We start from the raw sequence: 24063 nt of genomic DNA on the forward strand, positions 1-24063 counted from the left end.
CTGGCGTCACTGCGGCCTGCGGCATCAAGACTGGATTATGGAAAGAGACTCGCATTGGTCTCATTTGAAAGTTAATTGTCAAACTACAATGAGTACAGAGCACAGCAGCTAGACGAGGCCTAAACCTAAATAGAAAGGACCGTATTACCACTGCCTGGATCCAGTGGCCAGAAGAACATCCATCAAAGCCCACTGCATTGCACATTCCAATCAATGCATTGGGAACTAGCTACTTACAATCGAAACTCGGGCAATACAGCCAATGGAGAAACCTAGGATCACGGCTCCACTGCTCATTCCTACGCGACATAAAAACCCACTGAGAAGGTAGCGGCTTCTCATTCCAGACATGCAAAATATTTAATTAAAAAATCACAGCAATCAACAGTCCAAATCAGAGGAGTCAACGTTTTGTTTTCTCCTTAACGAGAACTCCAAGGCCACAATCCTGACTGGTTTGTATAGGCTGCCAGCAAACATATCTCCACACCTTGCCTTCAACCACAAGCGTAAAACATGCTCAGGTGCCATTGCGTCAAATCTGGAGCACGATCGCAGGGCATCACACACAAATCCAGCTGTCGATGGCACAGCTGCAGCATCACCCTTCTTCCATCCACACATTGACCCTGGTCTGGAAAGTGCTTTGGGACTGCAAGAAGTGGTAGGAAATAGATATAAAAATCTTGATAAGCAATACAATGTGCAGTAGCAATAGTTATGTGTCTGAAACAATGGTTTTGCAGTTTCTGTTCATAATTCTAGCCCTATAGTGGTTGAATATGTAATGTTGAAAAAAAAATTCATAGCAGTGATGTGACTAACCATCAGTCAAGTGACCTTTTCCTCCAAACTATGGTCATTAAATATAAGGTAATATATGGGCACTGCATCGTGGGATAGATCTCCCCCCCTACCTTTCTCAGACCCCTGATAGGAATCACTACCTATGCATATATTTATTGATCGGACCATTCCATATTATGTGACAGCCCGTCACTCTATGAATGGATCATATGTACCATTACCAAAATCTAGTACAGTCTGCATTTTGTTAACGTGATGTAACCTGCACGTTTCGCAGGCTTTGCAATTGTTCAAAAATGTCGGTACTCCTGCTGTGTCTTATTTTTTACAGGTCTTTGTCGGGCTGCGGCCCAAAATTCAATGGAACAACCAAATAAAATGTGTTGTTAAAAATAAATATACGGTAATATGTGGCTCTGCTGTTAATATTTTACATTTATATTTCTGTAACTTATAAGAGCACTCCATTAATGTCATGCATGTTTGACTATAATGCATATTCTATATTTCCCTAATATGTAAACATGCCACTATGCATAATTATTCTGAAATATCCTTTCAACTCCATTATAAACGCATATTCATGCAGGGTAGATTCCCAGGGTCCTGAGAAAAATATCCGGCCGTACCTGGAACAGACACCCTGGCGAGATCAGAGGGAAATCATTTATTCAGACATTCAAGAGTAAGCGTGAGACCCCGCGACTGTCACCAGTATCACTATGTACATCTTGGTCAGAGGTTTGGTAACAGAGCTGCGGAGCGTCCAGACCACGAAGATACAGTAGATAGAACCAAAGACGGAGGCGTGGGGTGCAAAAGCTTGCGTTGTTGCACAATCCACATCCAAAGGAAAGACAGACAGGACTGGAAAGGGGCAAATTAACGTCCTCTCCTCACAGGAGAGATCTGCACTTCATCTGGATCAGAACTTCTGGCAGAAGAAATAGAGTAGGACTCTCTTAAGTAGGCAGTCTTTAGTCTGGGGTCAGGCCTCCATTCTCCACACATGGAATGCGAACACCAATCTCTCTCCCCGTCCCAGAATGCCACTATACATAAACCTAAAGATGGCTTAGAAGGTAAGGTCACAAGTTCAGCCATTGGACCGCAGATCAATCTCCCCTCTGTCTGAACAGAAGGGGGTGTTCAGGGTGTTTTACAGTCTGTGCTCTCAGTAACCTTCTCCGGAGCAGTCTGGGTCTTTCGCCTAAATTTTGAACATATCTGTAAAGACAACAACAGAATGGCGCTCTCCGGACGTCACGTGGGAAGGAAAGAGGCATTACAACAAGGTAACATCCGCGAAGAGTAGCAGGACAGGAGACACGTTTTACTGGCATAGAACTATGTGGAGTGCGCGAGGTGGTGGGGCACCCGGGCTCCATGTCAGTCTTGGAGTACGGTGGGGGTCCTCCCAGAAAACGCCAACACTTGGAGAACCAGATGCTCACCTATCTTGGAATCATCATTCTCGCAAGTGGTCTTTTGCTGTAGTGTGTTTGTGTAGTGTGGAATGGGAATGTCACTTTCGGGATCACACTCTTGTTGCATAGAGAGGGACCGGCATCTTGTGTAAATTCTTGTTTGGGGAAGCCTGGGTAGTGATTTTACTGGTTACGAAAGGCTTGCAGCAATATTCCTTGGAGCATACCACTGAGGTGATAATATACATCCTTTTTTTGCGAATTTCCTACATTTTCAGCAAAATTCCTGGAAAGTATGAGCTGCTGCATATTGTGATGTCACTTCCTGGGAGAATGGCGTACACAGTCATTTTCTGGAAAGCGCCGTTATGGCCACATCAGAAGTTGGGCTTGTGCTTCTTCACTTCTACCATGAGATGGTGAATGTTGATGAGCTCGGAGCGGACCGGCAGGTTCTTGAAGGGCGCCTGGGACAGCACCTTATGGAAGCGGTGATAATACTGGATCAGCTGGGTCAGCGCTCCCTGTGAGATGGAGAGAACAAACCACACGTGAGAGAGGGCGGTAAGTATGATAAATCACCATCACCATGCACACAGCCAATAGAACCCTCCCTACCCAGCAAGATGGCCATCAAGCTGCAGTGGGATACAGAGAGCAAATGGAACCCACCCCCATAGGCTACATCACCAACAGCGTGTGGAGAGCTAATTGAACCCATCTGCTACCCTTAAGATCATCAACATCCTGAAGAGGGAGAATGGAACCCACCCGCTATCTGTAAGATCATCAACAACCTGCAGGGCGCTGATAGAACCCACCCGCAGGATCACCAACGCCTATAAGAGAGCTATAGACATCCACCAGAATGCACAGTTATCCACAAGACGGCTAGTAAGCTGGGGTGGGATACACAGAGCAAAGGGAAACTGGAACTACCCGCTATATCATCAACACAGTGTAGAGGACTAATAGAACACACCCGCTTCACCGAAGACCACCATCATCTGAGATCCAATGGAACCCACCCCTACATGTAGATCATCAACACCATGTGGAGGGCTAACGGAACCTCCCGTTACACGCAAGATGTTCATCGCCCTTCTGAGAGCTACCCAGAACCAATGGAGCCCACCCGTACCTGCCAGATCGTCAACCGCATGCATAGGGCTAACAGAAGTGCGACTGAGATCTTGAGTGTTATTGGTGGATTCTGTTAGCCCTCCACATGCTGTTGTTGATCTAGCGGGTAAGGGTGGGTTCCACTGGTTCTCTGTAGCGCTCAGAAGTATATTTGAGATCTTGCTTTGCTTCCCAATGGGCTTTAACACTGGTCTGGATTCCTTATCATGTCCCTGAAACTCAGGGCAAACCATGTTGCACCTTACATTTTTCTGAGGTTTTTATGTTATGCACTCAAAGCACTTTCTGATTCTCTTCCTAAGGAAACAATGTATTAAGAACTGGAGGGATGCGCTGAATATGCTTTTTAATTTGGTGGACGAGGAGGAGACCATTCTTTTGGGTGCCTTTTTAACATGAGCTGTCAGACGCCGTCGCAAAAGGAACACTTGATAGACCACCAGCATGGTCTTAAAACCGCAGACTTTGTGTTTTATGCACTTTTGGTGGAGAGGGTAATTCTAACGACTGGATGCTTTTATAAGCATTTGTTTTTAACATTTCAAATAATCTTTTATTGTATGTACTTAACTGCTTGGCACTACACTTTTATGAGTACACCTTGTATTTGAATAAAGTTTATTGATTGATTTTTTTTTCCTTGTCTCCGTCCATCCCTAACCCGAGGCCTCACTATTGCAGAGCATCGAAACAATCACAGTGGTGGGCGCTAGACATGGCCGATGGCTCAGACCCCGCTCTCCGCCTTTCTTCTGTACGGTTCTGCCCTTTTCCCTTGTGACAAGACCCTGAGGCCAGTGACGCACCCCAAGGATGCCTCTGGAGGCCTTTCCATCTCTTATTTCTTGAGATCCTGGCGGTTGTGTCACGTTGTTGGGTGGTTCCATTCAGATAAGGAACAACGCAGGCTCCCACTCCTATGGCGCCCACTGCTCAACTGTTCTTAGCATTTCTTTTAAGCTGTTGGGTACTATGATGACTGTACCTTATTGCAGCGCAGAAATCCCCCCGCTGGTTCGCAATCTGTACTTTTCTTATTTCCAGTTCATTATGTGTGATATCAAGGTTGTCGATGGAAGAACCTCGGAATTTAGGAAGTCACAAATCTCCTTCCCTGTCAAAGCGAGGACCCCCATAGGTGATACTTGTCTTCCTGGGTACGACTGTTTTCAATGAGTGATTCACTCAGTCCATGCATGTATTCACACATTCCATAATGAGTGCTTGCACTCTGCATTCAGCAGCACTTCTGCACTAGCCCTCTGCCCGGTACACCCAAGGGGGCCACTCTCATTGATGAATGGGCAGGTTTACCATCACCTCTTGAATACCCTGTGTTTCTTTTTTTTTTGTAGAGTGTTGCACATCATGTAGTAATGCAGCTATGAGCAGATGGTTGTGAGGGAACCCTCTCTCATCACTTGGGTTGAGCTCTCTGTACCCTCATTCAGAAGAGGAATCCCTCATGGAGGGAAAAATGCAGGCATTCTCGGTCTCCGCACCGCCTCCCTCTCCTCTATCCGCTTCAATGGTCCAGTCTCTTATGGCACTGCCACCTACAGGAGTGGTTGCCACAGTTCTGACTTGAAGCAAAGAGTGAGATGAACTCCACACCAGCCAAAGATCAAGTGGGCCATCTTGGTTAAACCTCCAAGGGGAAAAACAACAGTTGATGGACAGAATGCAGAACAGTGTCATACATTCACCCCAGTACAGAGATCTGGCCTAAATTCATCGTATTTTTGCTCACCATGCCATTCCAGTTTGAAGCTAGCCATATGCAAATCAGTTTTGACCCTGCGCCCCATGGTAACAGTCCAGCCCGAACTGCCAAGCCAGGTCCTCCCTGGACATGTAAACAAGCATCCTAGGACCGGTTTTGGGCTTTTAGCCCTCATCAGCCAGGATAGCTTGATTCCAGTGGCATGGAGAGCACAGGACTCATGTCTGAGCATATCCGTCCCACTCGGGGTGACAAATGCAAAACAACAGTTGATGGACAGAAAGCAGAACAATGTCATAAATTCACCCCAGTACAGAGATCGGAGCCTAAAACCATAATTTTTTTGCTCACCATGCCTTTCCAGTTTGAACCAAGCCATATGCAAATCAGTCTTGACCCTGCACCCCATGGGAAAAGTCCAGCCCGAACTTCCAAGCCAGGTCTTCCCTGGACCAGAAACAAGCATCCTTGGACCGGTTTCTGGCTATCAGCCGCCATCAGCCAAGATAGCTTGACTCCAGTGGCGTAGTGAGCACGGGACCCATGTCTGGGCATACCCTTCCCACATAGGGCGAACAGCAAAACACACAAGGTGATGGATGGAATGTTGCACATTGGCAAAACATTCACCCTCAGTCACAGATCTGGGTTTAATCCATCGTTATTTTGCTCACCACGCCACCCCAGTTCAGACATGGCCATATGCAAATCAGTCTTGACCCTGTGCCTCATGGGGTCCATCAACTGTTGTTTCTGCATTTGTCACCCCGAGTGGGACGGGTATGCTCAGACGGGAGTCCCGCGCTCTCCATGCCACTGGACTCAAGCTATCCAGGCTGATGAGGGCTGAAAGCCCGAAACCGGTCCTTGGATGCTTGTTTCCAGTCCAGGGAGGACCTGGCTTGGCAGTTCGGGCTGGACTGTTCCCTTGGGCGCAGGGTCATAGGGCTGGTTCAAACTGGAAGGGCATGGTGAGCAAAAAAAAATATGGATTTAGGCCCAGATCTCTGTACTGGGGTGAATGTATGACATTGTTCTGCATCCTGTCCATCAACTGTTGTTTTTGCATTTGGCACCCCGAGTGGGACGGGTATTTGCTCAGACGTGAGTCCTGTGCTCTCCATGCCACTGGATTCAAGCTATCCTATGCAGTGAGTTAGTTTACCTGCCTGCAAGGGGATGTCTAGGGTGTCCATAAGACCCCATTCACCCCCTCCAGAGGGCTGCCATCAGGGGATGCACTGTCAGCACACCTCTGGACAGCTTCTTTACCTTTGCACTACAAGCTATAATTTGACGAGGATGCAGAGGCAAAGAGATTCCCTGATTTGCATAAAGCTGCCTCCACCATGCAAATGAAGGAACGCCCTCTAATGATAACGCTGGTGCTATATGTGCACCCGCACTATCTGTATTACAGAAGGGGGCGCACAAGCTTCAGCAGCCCCTTCTGTAATACCCAAGTGCCAAGGGGTGTGCAAAGCAAGCACAAAACATGTTGCGCCCCCGGGGAACTTTGAATAATATGGCCTCCGGTGCCTTCTACCTGTCTCTGAATACATGTCTGGGATGGGTGACAGCTGGACTTTGTGCATTCCCACCAGACAGCCACACACAAAGGGAACGTAGGTGTGACTTATGGGCCATCCTGGGCAGGATGGGAGGGAGGAGCTGAAACGTACACCTAAATGGGCTGGGGTTTGTCCCCACACAAAGGGCTGCAGAACCCCCTGTTGTGAGTCTGGGGCCACAGCAGGAAGGGCAGGGAAGTGGAGGAGACATCAAAGAGAGGGTTTTGAAGTGCACAATGGCACCACTTGGTAGAAGTACTGGACCCTGACACCACCAACACCGTACAGTTCTAGACCGGTGGATACTCTGCCAGGAAGAAGGACTGCTGTGCTACTGAAAGGATTGTCACTCTGCTAGAACCATGGTACCGTTTCAGAGGGCCAAGACTGATCCCTGTATCTGACCCCCGCTCTATCATGGTCCTCCTGAACTTTTGGATTTGACCCAGTCAAGCACAACCAGATAGCCCCAATGGGCACTTAATGCTTTTAAGCACTCTGTTTCAAGCTATTCTCTGAAAATTCATGACTCCGGTTCTACTTATTGGAGTTTTGTTGTTTTGGTCTTGTTTTGTTCATTACATTAAGCTCTATTTTTCTACCCAGGTGTGGTATCTTTTTGTGTGGTGTTTTCACTGTTTTCCTGTTTGAAGTGTTGCACAAATACTTTACACATTGCCTCTTAAGTTAAGCCTGAATGCTCTGTGCCAGTGCCAAGCTACCAGAGGGTGAGCACAGGTTAATTTAGGGTGTATATCTGACTTACTCTCAAAAGGATTGTGGTTCCTGCTTGGACAGGGTGCCAACCAGAAACCCAATTTCTAACAGGCACCCATGCCTGGACAATGACAGTATCCATGACCTGCTCCCCACTGCTCCTGAAACCAGAGCTAGGGTGCGGCACCTGTACTAGGGACTAGTGCACACCGTTTCCGATCCCTCGATAACAAGGTGCCAGCGCTCAGGGCCCTAACCTGGTTGATACCGGTGCATACAGTCATTACTGCCCCCGATACCTCGAGAACGAGCGCCAGCTGAGCGCACTCACCTGGATGATACTGGTGCACAAATTCACTACTGCCTGCGATCGCTCGATAAGAAGTGGCAGCGCTCAGTGCCCTAATCTGGATGATACCGGTGCACACAGTCATTGCTGCCTGCGATCCCTCAAGTACGAGCGCCAGTGTTCAGTGCCCTCACCTGGATGATACCGGTGCACACAGTCATTGCTGCCCGCGATCGCTCAAGTACGAGCGCCCGCGCTCAGGGCCCTCACCTGGATGATACCGGTGCACACAGTCATTGCTGCCCGCGATCGCTCAAGTATGAGCGCCATCGCTCAGTGCCCTCACCTGGATTAATCCGGTGCACACGGTCATTGCTGCCTGCGATCCCTCAAGGACGAGCGCCAGCACTCAGGGCCCTCACCTGGATGATACCGTTGCACACAGTCATTGCTGCCCGCGATCGCTCAAGGACGAGCGCCAGCGTTCAGGGCCCTCACCTGGATGATACCGGTGCACAAATTCACTACTGCCTGCGATCGCTCGATAAGAAGTGCTAGCGCTCAGTGCCCTAATCTGGATGATACCGGTGCACACAGTCATTGCTGCCTGCGATCCCTCAAGTACGAGCGCCCGCGCTCAGGGCCCTCACCTGGATGATACCGGTGCACACAGTCATTTGCTGCCCGCGATCGCTCAAGGACGAGCGCCAGCACTCAGGGCCCTCACCTGGATGATACCGGTGCACACAGTCATTGCTGCCCGCGATCGCTCAAGTACGAGCGCCCGCGCTAAGGGCCCTCACCTGGATGATACCGGTGCACACAGTCATTGCTGCCCGCGATCGCTCAAGTACGAGCGCCATCGCTCAAGGCCCTCACCTGGATGATACCGGTGCACACAGTCATTGCTGCCCACGATCGCTCAAGTACGAGCGCCCGCGCTCAGGGCCCTCACCTGGATGATACCGGTGCACACAGTCATTGCTGCCCGCGATCGCTCAAGTATGAGCGCCATCGCTCAGTGCCCTCACCTGGATTAATCCGGTGCACACGGTCATTGCTGCCTGCGATCCCTCAAGGACGAGCGCCAGCGCTCAAGGCCCTCACCTGGATGATACCGGTGCACACAGTCATTGCTGCCCGCGATCGCTCAAGGACGAGCGCCAGCACTCAGGGCCCTCACCTGGATGATACCGGTGCACACAGTCATTGCTGCCCGCGATCGCTCAAGTACGAGCGCCCGCGCTCAGGGCCCTCACCTGGATTAATCCGGTGCACACGGTCATTGCTGCCTGCGATCCCTCAAGGACGAGCGCCAGCGTTCAGGGCCCTCACCTGGATGATACCGGTGCACACGGTCATTGCTGCCTGCGATCGCTCAAGTACGAGCGCCCGCGCTCAGTGCCCTCACCTGGATGATACCGGTGCACACGGTCATTGCTGCCTGCGATCGCTCAAGTATGAGCACCATCGCTCAGGGCCCTCACCTGGATGATACCGTTGCACACAGTCATTGCTGCCCGCGATCGCTCAAGGACGAGCGCCAGCGTTCAGGGCCCTCACCTGGATGATACCGGTGCACAAATTCACTACTGCCTGCGATCGCTCGATAAGAAGTGCTAGCGCTCAGTGCCCTAATCTGGATGATACCGGTGCACACAGTCATTGCTGCCTGCGATCCCTCAAGTACAAGCACCAGTGTTCAGTGCCCTCACCTGGATGATACCGGTGCACACAGTCATTGCTGCCCGCGATCGCTCAAGTACGAGCGCCCGCGCTCAGGGCCCTCACCTGGATGATACCGGTGCACACAGTCATTTGCTGCCCGCGATCGCTCAAGTACGAGCGCCATCGCTCAAGGCCCTCACCTGGATGATACCGGTGCACACAGTCATTGCTGCCCGCGATCGCTCAAGTACGAGCGCCATCGCTCAGTGCCCTCACCTGGATTAATCCGGTGCACACGGTCATTGCTGCCTGCGATCCCTCAAGGACGAGCGCCAGCGCTCAAGGCCCTCACCTGGATGATACCGGTGCACACAGTCATTGCTGCCCGCGATCGCTCAAGGACGAGCGCCAGCACTCAGGGCCCTCACCTGGATGATACCGGTGCACACAGTCATTGCTGCCCGCGATCGCTCAAGTACGAGCGCCCGCGCTCAGGGCCCTCACCTGGATTAATCCGGTGCACACGGTCATTGCTGCCCGCGATCGCTCAAGTACGAGCGCCAGCGCTCAGTGCCCTCACCTGGATTAATCCGGTGCACACGGTCATTGCTGCCTGCGATCGCTCAAGTACGAGCGCCCGCGCTCAGGGCCCTCACCTGGATGATACCGGTGCACACAGTCATTGCTGCCCGCGATCGCTCAAGTACGAGCGCCATCGCTCAAGGCCCTCACCTGGATGATACCGGTGCACACGGTCATTGCTGCCCGCGATCGCTCAAGTACGAGCGCCCGCGCTCAGGGCCCTCACCTGGATTAATCCGGTGCACACGGTCATTGCTGCCTGCGATCCCTCAAGTACGAGCGCCAGCGCTCAGTGCCCTCACCTGGATTAATCCGGTGCACACGGTCATTGCTGCCTGCGATCGCTCAAGTACGAGCGCCCGCGCTCAGGGCCCTCACCTGGATGATACCGGTGCACACAGTCATTGCTGCCCGCGATCGCTCAAGTACGAGCGCCCGCGCTCAGGGCCCTCACCTGGATGATACCGGTGCACACAGTCATTGCTGCCCACGATCGCTCAAGTACGAGCGCCCGCGCTCAGGGCCCTCACCTGGATGATACCGGTGCACACAGTCATTGCTGCCTGCGATCCCTCAAGTACGAGCGCCAGCGCTCAAGGCCCTCACCTGGATGATACTGGTGCATTCGTCATTACTGCCTGCGATCCCTTGTTAACAAGCGCCAGCGCTCAGTGCCCTCACCTGAATGATACCGGTGCATTCATCATTACTGCCTGCAATGCCTCGATAAGTAGCGCCAGTGCTCAGTGCCCTCACCTGGATGATACCGGTGCCATTCTTGAAGTTGGTGAAGGAACGCATCACATCCTGGCTCAGGTTCTCAACTGACTGCTTCCAGGTGGCAGCAAATCCACGGACCAGCTGCACTACGCGGCCTAAGGGAGATGAGGTGGTGTTACTGTACAAGCAAAATTAGGATACACTTCAAAGCGACATATGATATTATTGTTCCATGGGCTCTTTTCCACAATGTCCAAAACGGAAGACACAGGGATAGACTCTCCCCTACTTAAATATAACACAGAGCGTTGCATCAATTCAAGAGAAGGACTGTATTACAGTCCCTCTCCTTTAAAACGAACATGAGCGTTTCAAGAGAAGGATTGGAGCACACCATCCCCTCCCTAAAAATAACACAGGACATCAGATTCGTTCAAGGGCACACTCTTCCATCCTTAAAACTAACATGGACTGTTTCAAGAGAAGGACAAGGGGCACACTCCTCCCCTCCTTAATCCTAACACAGGACATCACACCCATTCCCCTTAAAAGTAACACAGAGCATTTCAAGGGCAAGACTAGGACACACTCACCTCTCCTTAGAAATAATACAGAGTGTTTCAAGGTTAGACTTCGACACAGTCATTCTTCTTTAAAACTATCCCAAGGCATGATGTCCATTCACAGGAAGGAAGAAGGGCACACAGAAACCTCCTTAAAACTAACACAGGGCATCACATCTGCCCAAGAGAAAGACATGGATACACTCACCCCTTCCATTCAATGGAGAAACACTGTTAAGAGCTACCTCGTAGCTGACTCCAGAGGTAAATGTTTAAGAGAAGAAAGAGCAGTGGTACTCTATCCACCGACACCACTTGGAGAGACACAGGATGTTATCTCACCCATGATGCAGACAACGCGGTTCCCATTTGAAAAAAACTGCAGCCCCACCTCTCACCCGACCCTGCGAATCCTTGCTGTACACCACACTCCTTGGAGAAAAGGTGGTATACTTCCCCTTTCACACTAGATCTGAGACGTGCCTATCACTTGAAAAGTATTCCGCCACCTCCCAAATAAACCCAGAGAGAGGACTTCTGCTTCGAGAGAACGAAAAGGTTGTGACTGCTAGGCACCCCACAGAACAACCAGCTTCCTAGAACCAACAATGAGGCAGCCGGTCAGTGGCTGGAAGTACTGAGTAGCCGGTCAGAAGGCAAGATGGAGCAGACGGACTAAAAGAGGAAAAACAGGAGAACCACCGAGTCTTGGGCCTGAATGTGATGTGACCTCACCTTCTTCATTCTTCAATCGGTCAAGCTGCCCCTTCTCAATCAGCGACTCTGACTCCTTCACAAAGGCCATCATTCCACCAAAGGGAGGCGACAGGATCTCTTCGATGAATTCCTGCAGGAGAGCAAACAAGATATTTAGCACAGGACAACCACGTCTCCTGCAGAAGGGCATCCCAGAAGCTTACAGGAGAGAATACCACAAGCTTACAGCAAAGCATACACGGGGCTTAGCTTGTGACATCAGAGCCTGCCTACAAAAGAGCATATAGGGAGCATGGCAAAGGCGCCCGCAGGAGAGTATCTAAGGAGCTTGGCATGAGAGCATAAAGGGCCTCGGCGCAGGGATTTGGAAGGTCCTGTGCACAAAGATGGAGCTTAGCACAGAGCGCATCTGCCAGGTGAACAGCGGAGGAGGCTCCTTCTCCCACCTGGCGGAACACCCTCCCCCTACACCCCAGAGCAGCTCCATCGCCCCAACAGCTCAGGAGGGACCTCAAGACCTGGATTGTTAGGGATCAAGCTAGTCCTATCTTTGTGACCATGCCTTAACATCACATGACCAGGGATAGGTAGATAAAAACCAGTCCTACCTTTGGCTCATTGCTCGATATTGCCAGTGTTTGGATTCCCTTCCTGGTTGTTGGTTGCTGAAGTCGCAGAGCTGAGCCTCCTCATCTGCTGCCTTACTCCTTGTTGCTGCCCTGTCCCCTCTCACGGGCTCGTGAAGAGGGTTTGTGTTCCTTCCTGCTTCGTTTTGGTCCCTTCCCCGTTTTTCTCTATTTCTTTTTAGTTTAGTTAGCGGTATCCCGGTATCCCTTCCCTTTTTCCCCTTTTCCTTTTCATGCCCCAGTGATTCTGATTAGTTGGTCTTGGGTGATTCGGGGGCTCCCGTTCACTCCAGCGTGAGAGATTACTAAACGCTGAGTTACAGTGACTTGCCGCTAGTTCCAGCGCGTCTCTGCGGGGGTACGCTCCGCCTCGTTGTGTGCGGAAGTGACGATTTGGGTCACTCCGCGGCGGCTTTGTTTCTATCGCGCTGTTTGTATAGCGCAACGGAGGGTTTCCCTGCTCCTTCTCCCTTCGAGTTCATTTCTTTTTAAGAACGGGGTTTTTTGGTTTTGGCTGCATGCCACTACCGACCTTTTTCCCCGCATAATATAATTTTGGTACGAGGACATTTTGAGAATAGCTCCTTCCTTGAATCTGCTAAGAGTCATTAGCGCAGAAACCGGAGTACATCGTTTTTACTGTTGCAATACTCCACATCTTTACGAGGCAAAGCCTGCATCTGCCACAGGTGAGAAGGGTTGCATGTTTGTTAAGGCATGGTCATTGGGGGTTGGTTACATTAGTGTCCAGTGCATATGAAAGGTGTTGTTTTTTCCCATTGTGCTGCAGGTGCAGAAGCGTAAAGACAGAGGGAGCTGTGTCCTGTTACCTACAAGGGTGGAAGACTTGGTGTCTCCTCAACATTACCACCCTCTTTTCAGGTCCATAGGTGCACCCATAGAGATTATCCTGTGGGTGTCCAGTGGGCATAGGAAGGGGACTGGTGCATGCTACGTTCCTGCAGTGCTTGGGCCGGTTGGAATCTGACATGGATGTTCAACCAATAGCCTCGAGTGGTCGCGCTATACAAATCCTGATTGATTGAGAATTCGTTTAAGAGAGCCTGCGGGTACCAATACAGGGCAAGAGGATCCCAGCAGGCGAGCACGCAAGCAGCGCAGCACAGGACCTTAACCCCTTCGATGCTGGCCCGTTTCCGCCGCTGTGCGGTAAACAAACGAACAGGGCGGGGCCGTGACGAACCCCAGCCGTCATCCGCACACGAGCACCGCGGAGGGTGACGGCTGGGGTTCGTCACCAGCATGCAAGGGGTTAAAAACTCAGAGCAGCTTCCAAATAGATCACACAGGCAGACTGTTACAAAACCTCAGAGCCCTCCTGAGGGGATAGGGTGGGGAAGGTGAAAAGAGGTTAAGCAGGTTAGAGAGCTACAAGGAAGAGCGTACAGAGAGTCTCCAAGAAAGCATAAAAAGAGCTTAATCCAGGAGATCGGAGACGTTCTGGAGAGAGCGTTGATGGAGTTTACTCCAGCAGAGATCTCCTGCCCACAGCACTGAGCGAGAGCTCCTGAGCAGAGCACCCGCTGAGCCTAGAGCAGAGAATAACATAAGTTTCTAGATGCGTAAAGTGATCTTTTACTCTTTTTGCCATCTTGGTGAAGAATACCAAATGTATTTATGTAAATGGTATTCATATACCTCAAACCCAGACAAAAGGCAACAGTGCGCTGTATGGGGTCGAAGGCAAATAGGCAGCCAATGAGTGATTGGAGATGTAGCCGGGTTTCGAGAGTGGAATTAGATTGGTTCTCTGTTGTGATGTAGAGTTGAGGCTTCAGCTCTTTCCTCAATTGCAGCAGCGCTGGGGCGCACCTCACAGATATGGGGATCCTGTTCCATATTCTGAGTTCACAGATTGTGAAAGCCCTTTACCTTTTGTCTTTTTTACACTTCTTGGTTTCAAGTCCATGGGGTCCCAGTTCTGGTTGTGTCAAGAGCGACTGGAGGTGGCGAGCATGTCAAGAAGCTAGGCAGGGGAAGGATGCTGTGCTGGTGACTTGTAATGATGTATCAATCAATCAAGCATTTATATCTGATGTATCTGGATCTGGAAATCTTTATTACTCAACTAAATGGCACTAATTTTATCAACCTCAGAAAGATGAAAAGCTGAGTGGACAGGCTGGGAATACAACCTGTGGATAGGAGGTCAAGCATAGATTCTTGAACCGATGTGTCACACGCAGGCCACAGCTACTCTAAAAATATATGGAAACAGTGGTTCCGGGACATGCTTAAAACTTGCTGCTCATAGGGGCAATGTCAAATGTACTCCATGAATCACATACAATATGTAGGTTTTTAAGGTTATTAGGATCGGTTATTAGGATTGTCTCTTGTGTCAGGCATCAGTAATTTTATTACATTGTGTGAACCCCCTTTTGATTGCAGAACGCCTTGTTTTCACATATTCAATCATCACAGAACTGTTCATTATGCATATATTAATGTAGGAAACTGGGTTTTTGTTGCAGTAACCCCCCCATTGATTTCCTGGTTCTTGATGCAACTTTCAATGAAGTGTACTGGATTCCTGCTAACCAGGTCCTTAGTAACAGTGTTCTTTACCTAAAATTGTACAATTGTTCCCCCAATCGGCAAAACCTTTAGCACCCTCTGTAAGTCCCTAGTAAATGGTACCCTGATTCTAAGAACAGAGGTACTAAAGAGGCTCCCTAGGGGCTGCAGTACCAATTTTGCCACCCTAAGGGACCCCTCACCGAACACATCCACAAATGCCATTGCAGGCTGCGTGTCTTGGTGCAGACAAAAGTAAAAACACAACAGGTCACACTTCCCTGTGTGCCGTGTCTCTTACACTGCTTGTGATACTTGTAAGCCACCCCTACAACAGGCCTGATAGCCCTAAGGCAGGATGCTTAGTACTACATGCGAGGGCATACCTGCATGAGCAGATATGCGCCTGTGCTGGTCAGTTCCATTACTGTGAGTACAAGTGACCGAGGAAGCCACTTTAGAACATGTGAAAAGGAGTTCCCCCAGTTACATGATGGCTTCACTAAAGATAGGGATGTTTGGTAACAAACATCTGTTATTGGTAAACCCACACTGATGCCATTGAATAATTTACCAAAACACGCACTCAGAGGGCATCTTAGAGGTGCCCCCTGAAAACCTTCCAGCCTCTGGTGGGCTTGCTGACTGGTTTTTGGCAGCCTGCCTCACGAGACGCTGTTTCGACCTCCTAGGATGAGAGCCTCTGCTCTCAGGAGACCCAGAACAAAAGTCTATCCGAGAAGAGCATGTAACACCCCCTCCTACAGGATGACCTGCTAATTAGCCTCCTTTGGTTCGGCCGGCGAGCTTCAAAGACGCTGCTGCCTTTGGAATGCGAAACTGGCTCCCATCAACAGAGAGGAAGGCCCCGCAATGACCCCCTCCCCCCCCCACCCCGCCCAGAGCCCCGTTGAACCCTGGACAGGCAGAAAAATTAGCTAGTCAGGTAGGCGTGCCACCTCCAGGGTAGAACCACCCCTAAGGTGGGCTACTACTCTATACTCCCATAACACCCATATCATAAATTCAGTATTTAGGGGTGTTCCGAACACCAGGGAAGTAGACCCGGATGACCTTTGAAGAAGGATACAAAGAACAGCAAAAGAAGAAATTTGAAGAGAGCACCAGACGTGGCCCAGCCCTGATGTCCTGTCTGCTGTTCTCCATCTACTCCGCACCAAAGTGACTCATCCTGGATATGGTCCTGTAAGTGGATGTACCGCACCTGTTTGCAGAACTTGTTCTTCCTTTCATAGGATAACATTCCAGAACTAAAAAATTGCACTGTGCCCACTTTTAAAGTGGAAACAATTTATCAGGACCCATGAGGGTCTCAAGGTGCTGAGTGGGGGGGAGGTAGTCTGGGGGCGTCTGATCCGTCTAGGCGCTGGGGTTCAGTTGAGAAGCCAGGTCTTGAGATCCTTCCTGAATTGGGTTAGCGATGAGAATTGCCTGAGGTGGAGAGTCAGGGTGTTAAAGGTCTTGGTGGTGAGGTAGGAGAAGGATCTTCCTCTGGCCCTGGTCTTGTGCATCAGTGGGATGCAGATCCAGGTCCAGTTGGGCAGTGCAAAGGTGTCTGGCTGGTACATGAAATGAGTGGCGGTGGTTCAGATATGCTGGTCCTGCATCGCAGAAGGCTTTGTAGGCATGTATGAGGAGCTTGAAGGTGATTCTTTTTTTGACTGGGAGCGAGTGTAGTTCTCAAAGGTGTTCGGTGATGTGGCTGGGGCGGGGGATGTTGAGGACCAGTCTGGCTGCAGTGTTTTGAAAGTTCTGTAGTTTCCGGAGGAGCTTCAGGGTGACGCCGGCGCAGAGTGCCCTGTCGTAGTCGAGTCTGCTGGTGGCGACTGCGTGGGTGACCCTCTTTCTAGATTCAGCGGGGATCCATCTGAATGTCTTTCGAAGCAGGTGGAGCGTGTGGAAGCATGATGAGGATACATCGTTGATCTGGCGTTTCATTGTGAGTGAGGAGTCCACGGTGATGCCGAAGTTACGTGCGTGGTCTGTGGGTGTGGGAGGGTTCCCAATGCGGCGGGACACCAGGAGTCGTCACAACCTGAGGGGGTGGGTCCCAAGATAGGTACTTCGGTCTTGTCCGAGTTGCATTTGAGGCAACCGTTTTTCATCCAGGTGGCAACAGCTTTCATCCCACTGAGGAAGTTAATTCTGGTGGCTATAGGTTCTTTGGTGAGGGGGAAGGTTCAGCTGGGTGTTGTCGGCATAGGAGACTATTGAGTTCGTGGTTCCGGACGATGGCAGTGAGGGGGGTCATGTAGATGTTGAAGAGGGTGGGGCTAAGGGAGGAGCCCTGGGGCACTCCGCACCTGATCTCTGTGGGTTCTGAGAGGAACGGAGGTAGTCTGACTCGATGCGTTCGGCTGTAAGGGTGCAAGGAGATGATGGACGGTGCGCTGAAACTTTTCAGACACTCACCCCCAGTCACAGATCTGGGTTGAATCCATCATCGTTCTTTAGCTCACTTTGCCACCTCAGTTCAGACACAGCTATATGTCCCTGTGCCTCATGGAACAGTCCAACCCGAACTGCAAAGACAGGTCTTCCCTTAACCGGAAACAAGCATCCTGGGACCGGTTTCGGGGTAAAGCCCCTCATCAGCCAGGCTAGGGTCTGAACTGGGGTGGTGAAGTGAGCTAAAGAACTATTATGGATTCAACCCAGATCTGTGACTGGGGGTGAGTGTCTGAAAAGTTTCAGCGCTCCGTCCATCATCTCCTTGTGTTTGCTCCGATATCTTATGGCTGTTCAAGTGTACCAATATAGAGTATGTGGCTGGATTAAGTGCATTTATTATACTGTGTGTCTGGATCCGTAGCAAATAATTTTAATTAGGTACAGGACCCATTTCCCTATATTCAGATTGTCCTAGGCCCCTGTCTGAACTTCTGGGTGCATCCTCCTTTATGAGCACCAAAGCCTTAAGAGGCACAGGTGCAGGAGTGCAGGTGCCCACAGTAACAGAGGGCCATGTTTATAGGACCTGTGGGCCTACTAACAAGCACAAGTGTACATGTACCATGCCTTCGGCCCATAGTTACACATGTACATGTTTGCAAGACCTGCAGGGCCCACAGACACACATGTACATGTTTGCAAGACCTGCAGGGCCCACAGACACACAGGTACACGTTTGCAAGACCTGCAGGGCCCCTAGACACAGAGGAGCATAGGCTTAGGACCCACAAGGGCATCAGACACAGGGGCATGAGGACATGAACTGCAGGGGCCACAGAGAGGCAGGAACTTGTTTACAGGACCTGCAGTGGGAGCAGACACACAGAGAGGTGTACAGTACCTGCAGGGTTCACACACACCAATGGGTATAGGTTCAGGTCCCTCAGGGGCATCAGACACACAGGGGCACGAGTACATGAACTGCAGGGCCACCGACACACAGGCGTGTGCAGGACCTGCAGGGCCCACACACACGCATGGGCATAAGCTCAGCACCCTCAGGGGCATCAGACACACAGGGGCACAAGTACATGAACTGCAGGGTCCACAGATAGACAGGGACTTGGTTACATGACCTGCAGGGGTCCAGACACCAGAGACGTGCACAGGGTCAGCAGGGCCCATAGACACACAGGGGCATAAGCTCAGGGGCATCAGACACACAGGGGCATGACGACATGAACTGCAGACAGACAGGGACTTGTTTACAGGTCCTACAGGGGGACCAGACACACAGAGAAGTGTACAGGACGTGCAGGGTTCACAGACACCCAGGGGCATGAATACATGAACTACAGGGCCACAGACACCCAGGGGCAAGAGTACATGAACTATAGGGCAACAGACACCTAGGGGCATGAGCACCTGAATTACAGGACCACAGGCACATAGGGGCAAGAGTACATAAACTATAGGGCAAGAGTACATGACCTATAGGGTACCAGACACCTAGGGGCATGAGCACCTGAATTACAGGACCACAGGCACATAGGGGCAAGAGTACATGACATATAGGGTACCAGACACCTAGGGGCATGAGCACCTGAATTACAGGGCCACAGACACCCAGGGGCAAGAGTACATGAACTATAGGGCAACAGACACCTAGGGGCATGAGCACCTGAATTACAGGACCACAGGCACGTAGGGGCAAGAGTACATAAACTATAGGGCAAGAGTACATGACCTATAGGGTACCAGACACCTAGGGGCATGAGCACCTGAATTACAGGGCCACAGACACATAGGGGCAAGAGTACATGAACTATAGGGCAAGAGTACATGACCTATAGGGTACCAGACACCTAGGGGCATGAGCACCTGAATTACAGGACCACAGGCACATAGGGCCAAGAGTACATGAATTATAGGGCAAGAGTACATGACCTATAGGGTACCAGACACCTAGGGGCATGAGCACCTGAATTACAGGACCACAGGCACATAGGGGCAAGAGTACATAAACTATAGGGCAAGAGTACATGACCTATAGGGTACCAGACACCTAGGGGCATGAGCACCTGAATTACAGGACCACAGGCACATAGGGGCAAGAGTACATGAACTATAGGGCAAGAGTACATGACATATAGGGTACCAGACACCTAGGGGCATGAGCACCTGAATTACAGGGCCACAGACACCCAGGGGCAAGAGTACATGAACTATAGGGCAACAGACACCTAGGGGCATGAGCACCTGAATTACAGGACCACAGGCACATAGGGGCAAGAGTACATAAACTATAGGGCAAGAGTACATGACCTATAGGGTACCAGACACCTAGGGGCATGAGCACCTGAATTACAGGGCCACAGACACATAGGGGCAAGAGTACATGAACTATAGGGCAAGAGTACATGACCTATAGGGTACCAGACACCTAGGGGCATGAGCACCTGAATTACAGGGCCACAGACACATAGGGGCAAGAGTACATGAACTATAGGGCAAGAGTACATGACCTATAGGGTACCAGACACCTAGGGGCATGAGCACCTGAATTACAGGGCCACAGACACAGGGGCGAGTTGGATAGACTTCTAAGACGGTAATCTGAGATTCGTACTGACCTGGGTGCGAGCTGTGAGCAGCTGCTGGAAGCTCTCCACCTCTTTACTATCATCAGCTGCACGCTCCTGTGAAGGGAAAGCAGAGCATGAGATGGAGATGCGACCCACACAATGAAGCCACAAGAGCGTTGAGAGAAACTATAACAAGCCTATCATGACATGAACGCGCTAAGGCAGCACGGGGCCTTCAGTCAGCACTGAAACGCCACACAGCAGCTCCACACTCCACTGAGGCGCCCCAAGAACAGTCTCCCAAAGCGGGGTGAGCGAGGGGGGTCTCGTAACACCACCTACATACTCCGATTAAGTATGCTAGCCGTAGGCACGCTCCCCTTCAGCACTGTCAAATAGGCCTACAAGCAGTCCAACAATTCACATCAGCACCCTCAGTCCCCCCCAACTCTGCCAGCACCACTGGGTGGAGCCAGCCAATACCCTTGGACCAAACTCAACTCCCGCACCCATGTGTGCCTCACTGCCAGCCTTGGAGGAGACTGCACCACCTCCCCTGGACAGAATCCTAACTAGCAACCTGGACAGACTCTTCATGGCCTCCACCCTCCCCTTCAACAACCCTGGCAGACAACTCGGCGCCCAGCACACAAGAACCTTAAGGCAGACTCCACACCAGCACTTCACACTCGCAACATCCCCGATTCACTGCGCCCTCCACTGTCCTCCCAACACTTACCATGAGCACACCGAGGAGCATGTCATAGTTATTGATGAGGAAGATGAGCTGCTCCTTCCTGGAAGAAAACTCTGCGGCCACTCGGAGGACAAAATTCTCAACCTCCATCTGCAAGAGAGGAGTGAGGGCCGTGGAGAGCACAAGGGTGGAAGGAGAGATAGGACCAAGCAGGCAGAGGAAGGAGAAATGAGAGAACGTGAGGGGTGGAAGGAGAAATCATTCAGAGAAAGAAAGATCAGATGAATCAAGGGTGGAAGGAGAAATAAGAGTGCCGCGGTGGGACAAGAAATAAAGTGTAGAGTGGAAGGAAAGATAAGACAAAGAGAGGGTGGAAGTAGTAACGAGTGTGTGATTTAGAAAAATAAATGAGTGTGAGAGTTGGGAGAAAAGTTGAGGAAGTGGAAAGGTAGAATGAGAGAGAAGGATAGCAGAATTAAGAGAGTGGCGGGCAGAGACAAGAGAGGGAAATCAAGGAGAGATTAGATGTGTGGACAGAAAACAAGCAGCTGGCGTTAGAGATTGAGTTAGACAATTACAGGAGGGAATTAGGTTAAGTACAGAGCACAACTGGGCTCATAGTTGGATATATTCACTCCTCTGAGATGAAGTGCACCCCTTCCAGGCCTCTCATGACCCACCGTCCACCCCTTCGATATCCCCCAATGTTCTCTCACACACCATATCCAACTGAGAGCACCTATGAACTCTTCCAGCCACTCTCAAGCCCGTATTCATCACTGTGATGCGGTGCCCCCTCAGGAATGGCCAAACATCCCCTCTGTCTAGCATGCAGCAGACAAAGACCTTTCTGCTTCCTTGGAAGACCACGTGCACACCCTCTGCTCACAACGCACCTGGAGTTGAGCCAGCAGTGTATTCGTCTTCTCGTTTGGGAACGTCTGGTTGATGCTGACGATAGCTGAGGAGAACTCTGCGTAGCGCCTCGTGATCTACATAAGATGAGAGGAGATAGGTCCAGTCAGGAGGAGACGGAGCCAATACACAGAGATGAAGTGAAGTATTCAGGTGCAGGGAGAGGAGGTGAAGGTACATAGGAAGAAAATAATTGGGTGAGATAAGGTACCGAGAAGTAGAGAGGGTGAGAAGCTGGAGCGAGGTACAGAGCAAGGAACGAGTAGGAGGGTGTGAGAGGTGGGAAGAGAGAGAAAGAGAAAAGAAAGCAGGCAAGAGAGATAAGGGGGACTCAAAAAGAGGGTTAGAAGTTGATGAGGTCATGAACCATTTCCATAAAGCAATAGATGGAGCCTAGACGTCAATGTTATTCATTTAACACTTTTAAAGAACTCTCTCCCTGACTAGATATAGAGAGAAGTCTAGCTCCTGCTCCTTCTGGTAATATTGGTAGGTCACAAGCACCTCATTGCGGGTACCATGTTCATTTAAGCAGGGAAGGTAACTCCCCATTACCTCTACCTCCAGAGTTACCGGTGCACGCGGTATCACTCCGGGGACAGACAATGCTGGATTTACAGGGCACTTACAGGAGGCCAGCTGGAATGGGACACAAACCCAGTTCATGGATGCTCAGAGCAAGGGTCCCAATACTTGTTTGAACAACTTGGCCAGCTTGGGCACACAGAGTACATCAGCCCAGTCATCTGTCCAGTGATCCGGATGCTGTATTTTTGCGTGGCAAGGGATTAGATTGAGCTCATCAGGGGATACTCCCCCGCAGTAGAGGACAGATGGGCTATAACAATCTCCTTGACTCAAATTATGCACTGTTCAAACCCGAAGGACACAATATATTCTCTTCCTATATCCTCTATTAAACTACATAGGCATCAGGAATGAGACAAATTAATGTGAGACCAGAACCGCAGACCTCAGACCACTAGCCCATCTAAAAAGGATGCCAACCAGGACTAGTCGTTTATCCATGAGAGGACAGCGCTGGAGCAGCCGGAACTAGTATAATAACCTAAAAAGCAGGCAGACAAACCCTTCAACCAAAGAACAGTCTCCATGGTACAGCCTCTTTCAATGTTAAACAGTCCATGCGTTTCTACTGGAAAGAAAACTGACTTATACAACATTCACAACTGAAAGACATTGATAAATTTAGATAGAGTGTGTTACAAAACAAACAACTGAAATTAAGGAAGAAAAGACATTATAAGGTCACTTCTAAGAAATAAGTTACAAATTAAAATCATAAATGACACCTACTGGTGATCTCAAAAGATAGGTTACTGCTAGTAAGGCTGATAACGCCATAAAAATGTTTGTTTATTTACATCTATTCATCAAAAACAGCCTGAATTATAGAGGAACCTGGCAAAGGCACAATGCTCTGACTAGGACCAGAAGATATTGTCTGTGTTGTCTTATGGGACCCATTCTCAACCCTAACACCAGTCCCCAAAGTCGCACAGGCAGTCATTTCATATGATAGTGGAGGTTTACATCTTCCTCGGAAATGTTTGCCTTTTAAAGAGACTGACCAGTTTCACACTTCCCTGGCCACCGGTCACCTCTTCCCAAGTATCTAAAAAGTAGGAGCTCAGTACAAACCACAGCAAATAACTTATTTCACCTTCTTAATCCTTATTGTCCCTTCGACTAATTAAGCGCAACGCTCTATATGGTCTTAGCCTTCCATGCACAGAAAACTATGCCCGCATTTTTAAGAAATCAAAGTCTACCGTACCTGAGGCAGGTTCTCGAATGAGGATAAGGTGCTGCGCAGACACCCGTCAGCCATCCACGCCACGCATACGCAGAAATATGGATCAAACATTCCTACCAAGTGAAGCGGTCTGTTCAGTCTAAAAATCTATGGCACCCCCTTGAAGGCAGCGTATACTGCACGTGAATGCATGCTGCACAACTGGGAAAACTGTGGAAATGGTCTCCACGCCTTCTCAGAAGACACCATATACCGCTTCACAGCTGATCTATCTGCCATTACTGAATCCTGGCTTAATATTTACCCCCAACCCATCACTGGTATATCAGCTCCTCCTGACTTATAAGATTATCAGAACAGACAAAGAAAAGCTGTGGGGTGGTGGAGCCTTATCTCTCCAATCCATCTTCACTGCAAACACTCATCCTTCGAAGTTCTTGAGGTAGCATGGACATTATCCCCGATAGAAACCTTGTGTTTCCATGGCATGGCTATTATTCCCTAAAGAAACCTTGTGTTTCCATCTCCACATTATTCACCATCCCCTAGAGCGAGGACACACAGGTTTCTTTACAGAACACCTTAC

General features: G+C 50.2%; 1 protein-coding gene across 1 annotated transcript in view; it reads right to left on the reverse strand.

The window, feature by feature from the left end:
* Nucleotides 1-1459: 1459 nt before the first annotated feature.
* The window catches only part of VPS52 (VPS52 subunit of GARP complex), an 87591-nt gene continuing 64987 nt past the window's right edge, over nt 1460-24063 (reverse strand). Inside the window, exons 15-20 of the mRNA XM_078641611.1 lie at nt 21682-21777; nt 20828-20935; nt 20137-20202; nt 11946-12057; nt 10684-10802; nt 1460-2758 (exon numbers count right to left, since the gene is read on the reverse strand). Coding sequence (XP_078497737.1) covers nt 2612-2758; nt 10684-10802; nt 11946-12057; nt 20137-20202; nt 20828-20935; nt 21682-21777 — 648 coding nt within the window. The 3' untranslated portion in view covers nt 1460-2611. The remainder of the gene's footprint in view (nt 2759-10683; nt 10803-11945; nt 12058-20136; nt 20203-20827; nt 20936-21681; nt 21778-24063) is intronic.

The sequence above is a fragment of the Lissotriton helveticus genome, chromosome 5_1 (genome assembly GCF_964261635.1).
Source record: "Lissotriton helveticus chromosome 5_1, aLisHel1.1, whole genome shotgun sequence".
Taxonomy (NCBI): domain Eukaryota; kingdom Metazoa; phylum Chordata; class Amphibia; order Caudata; family Salamandridae; genus Lissotriton; species Lissotriton helveticus.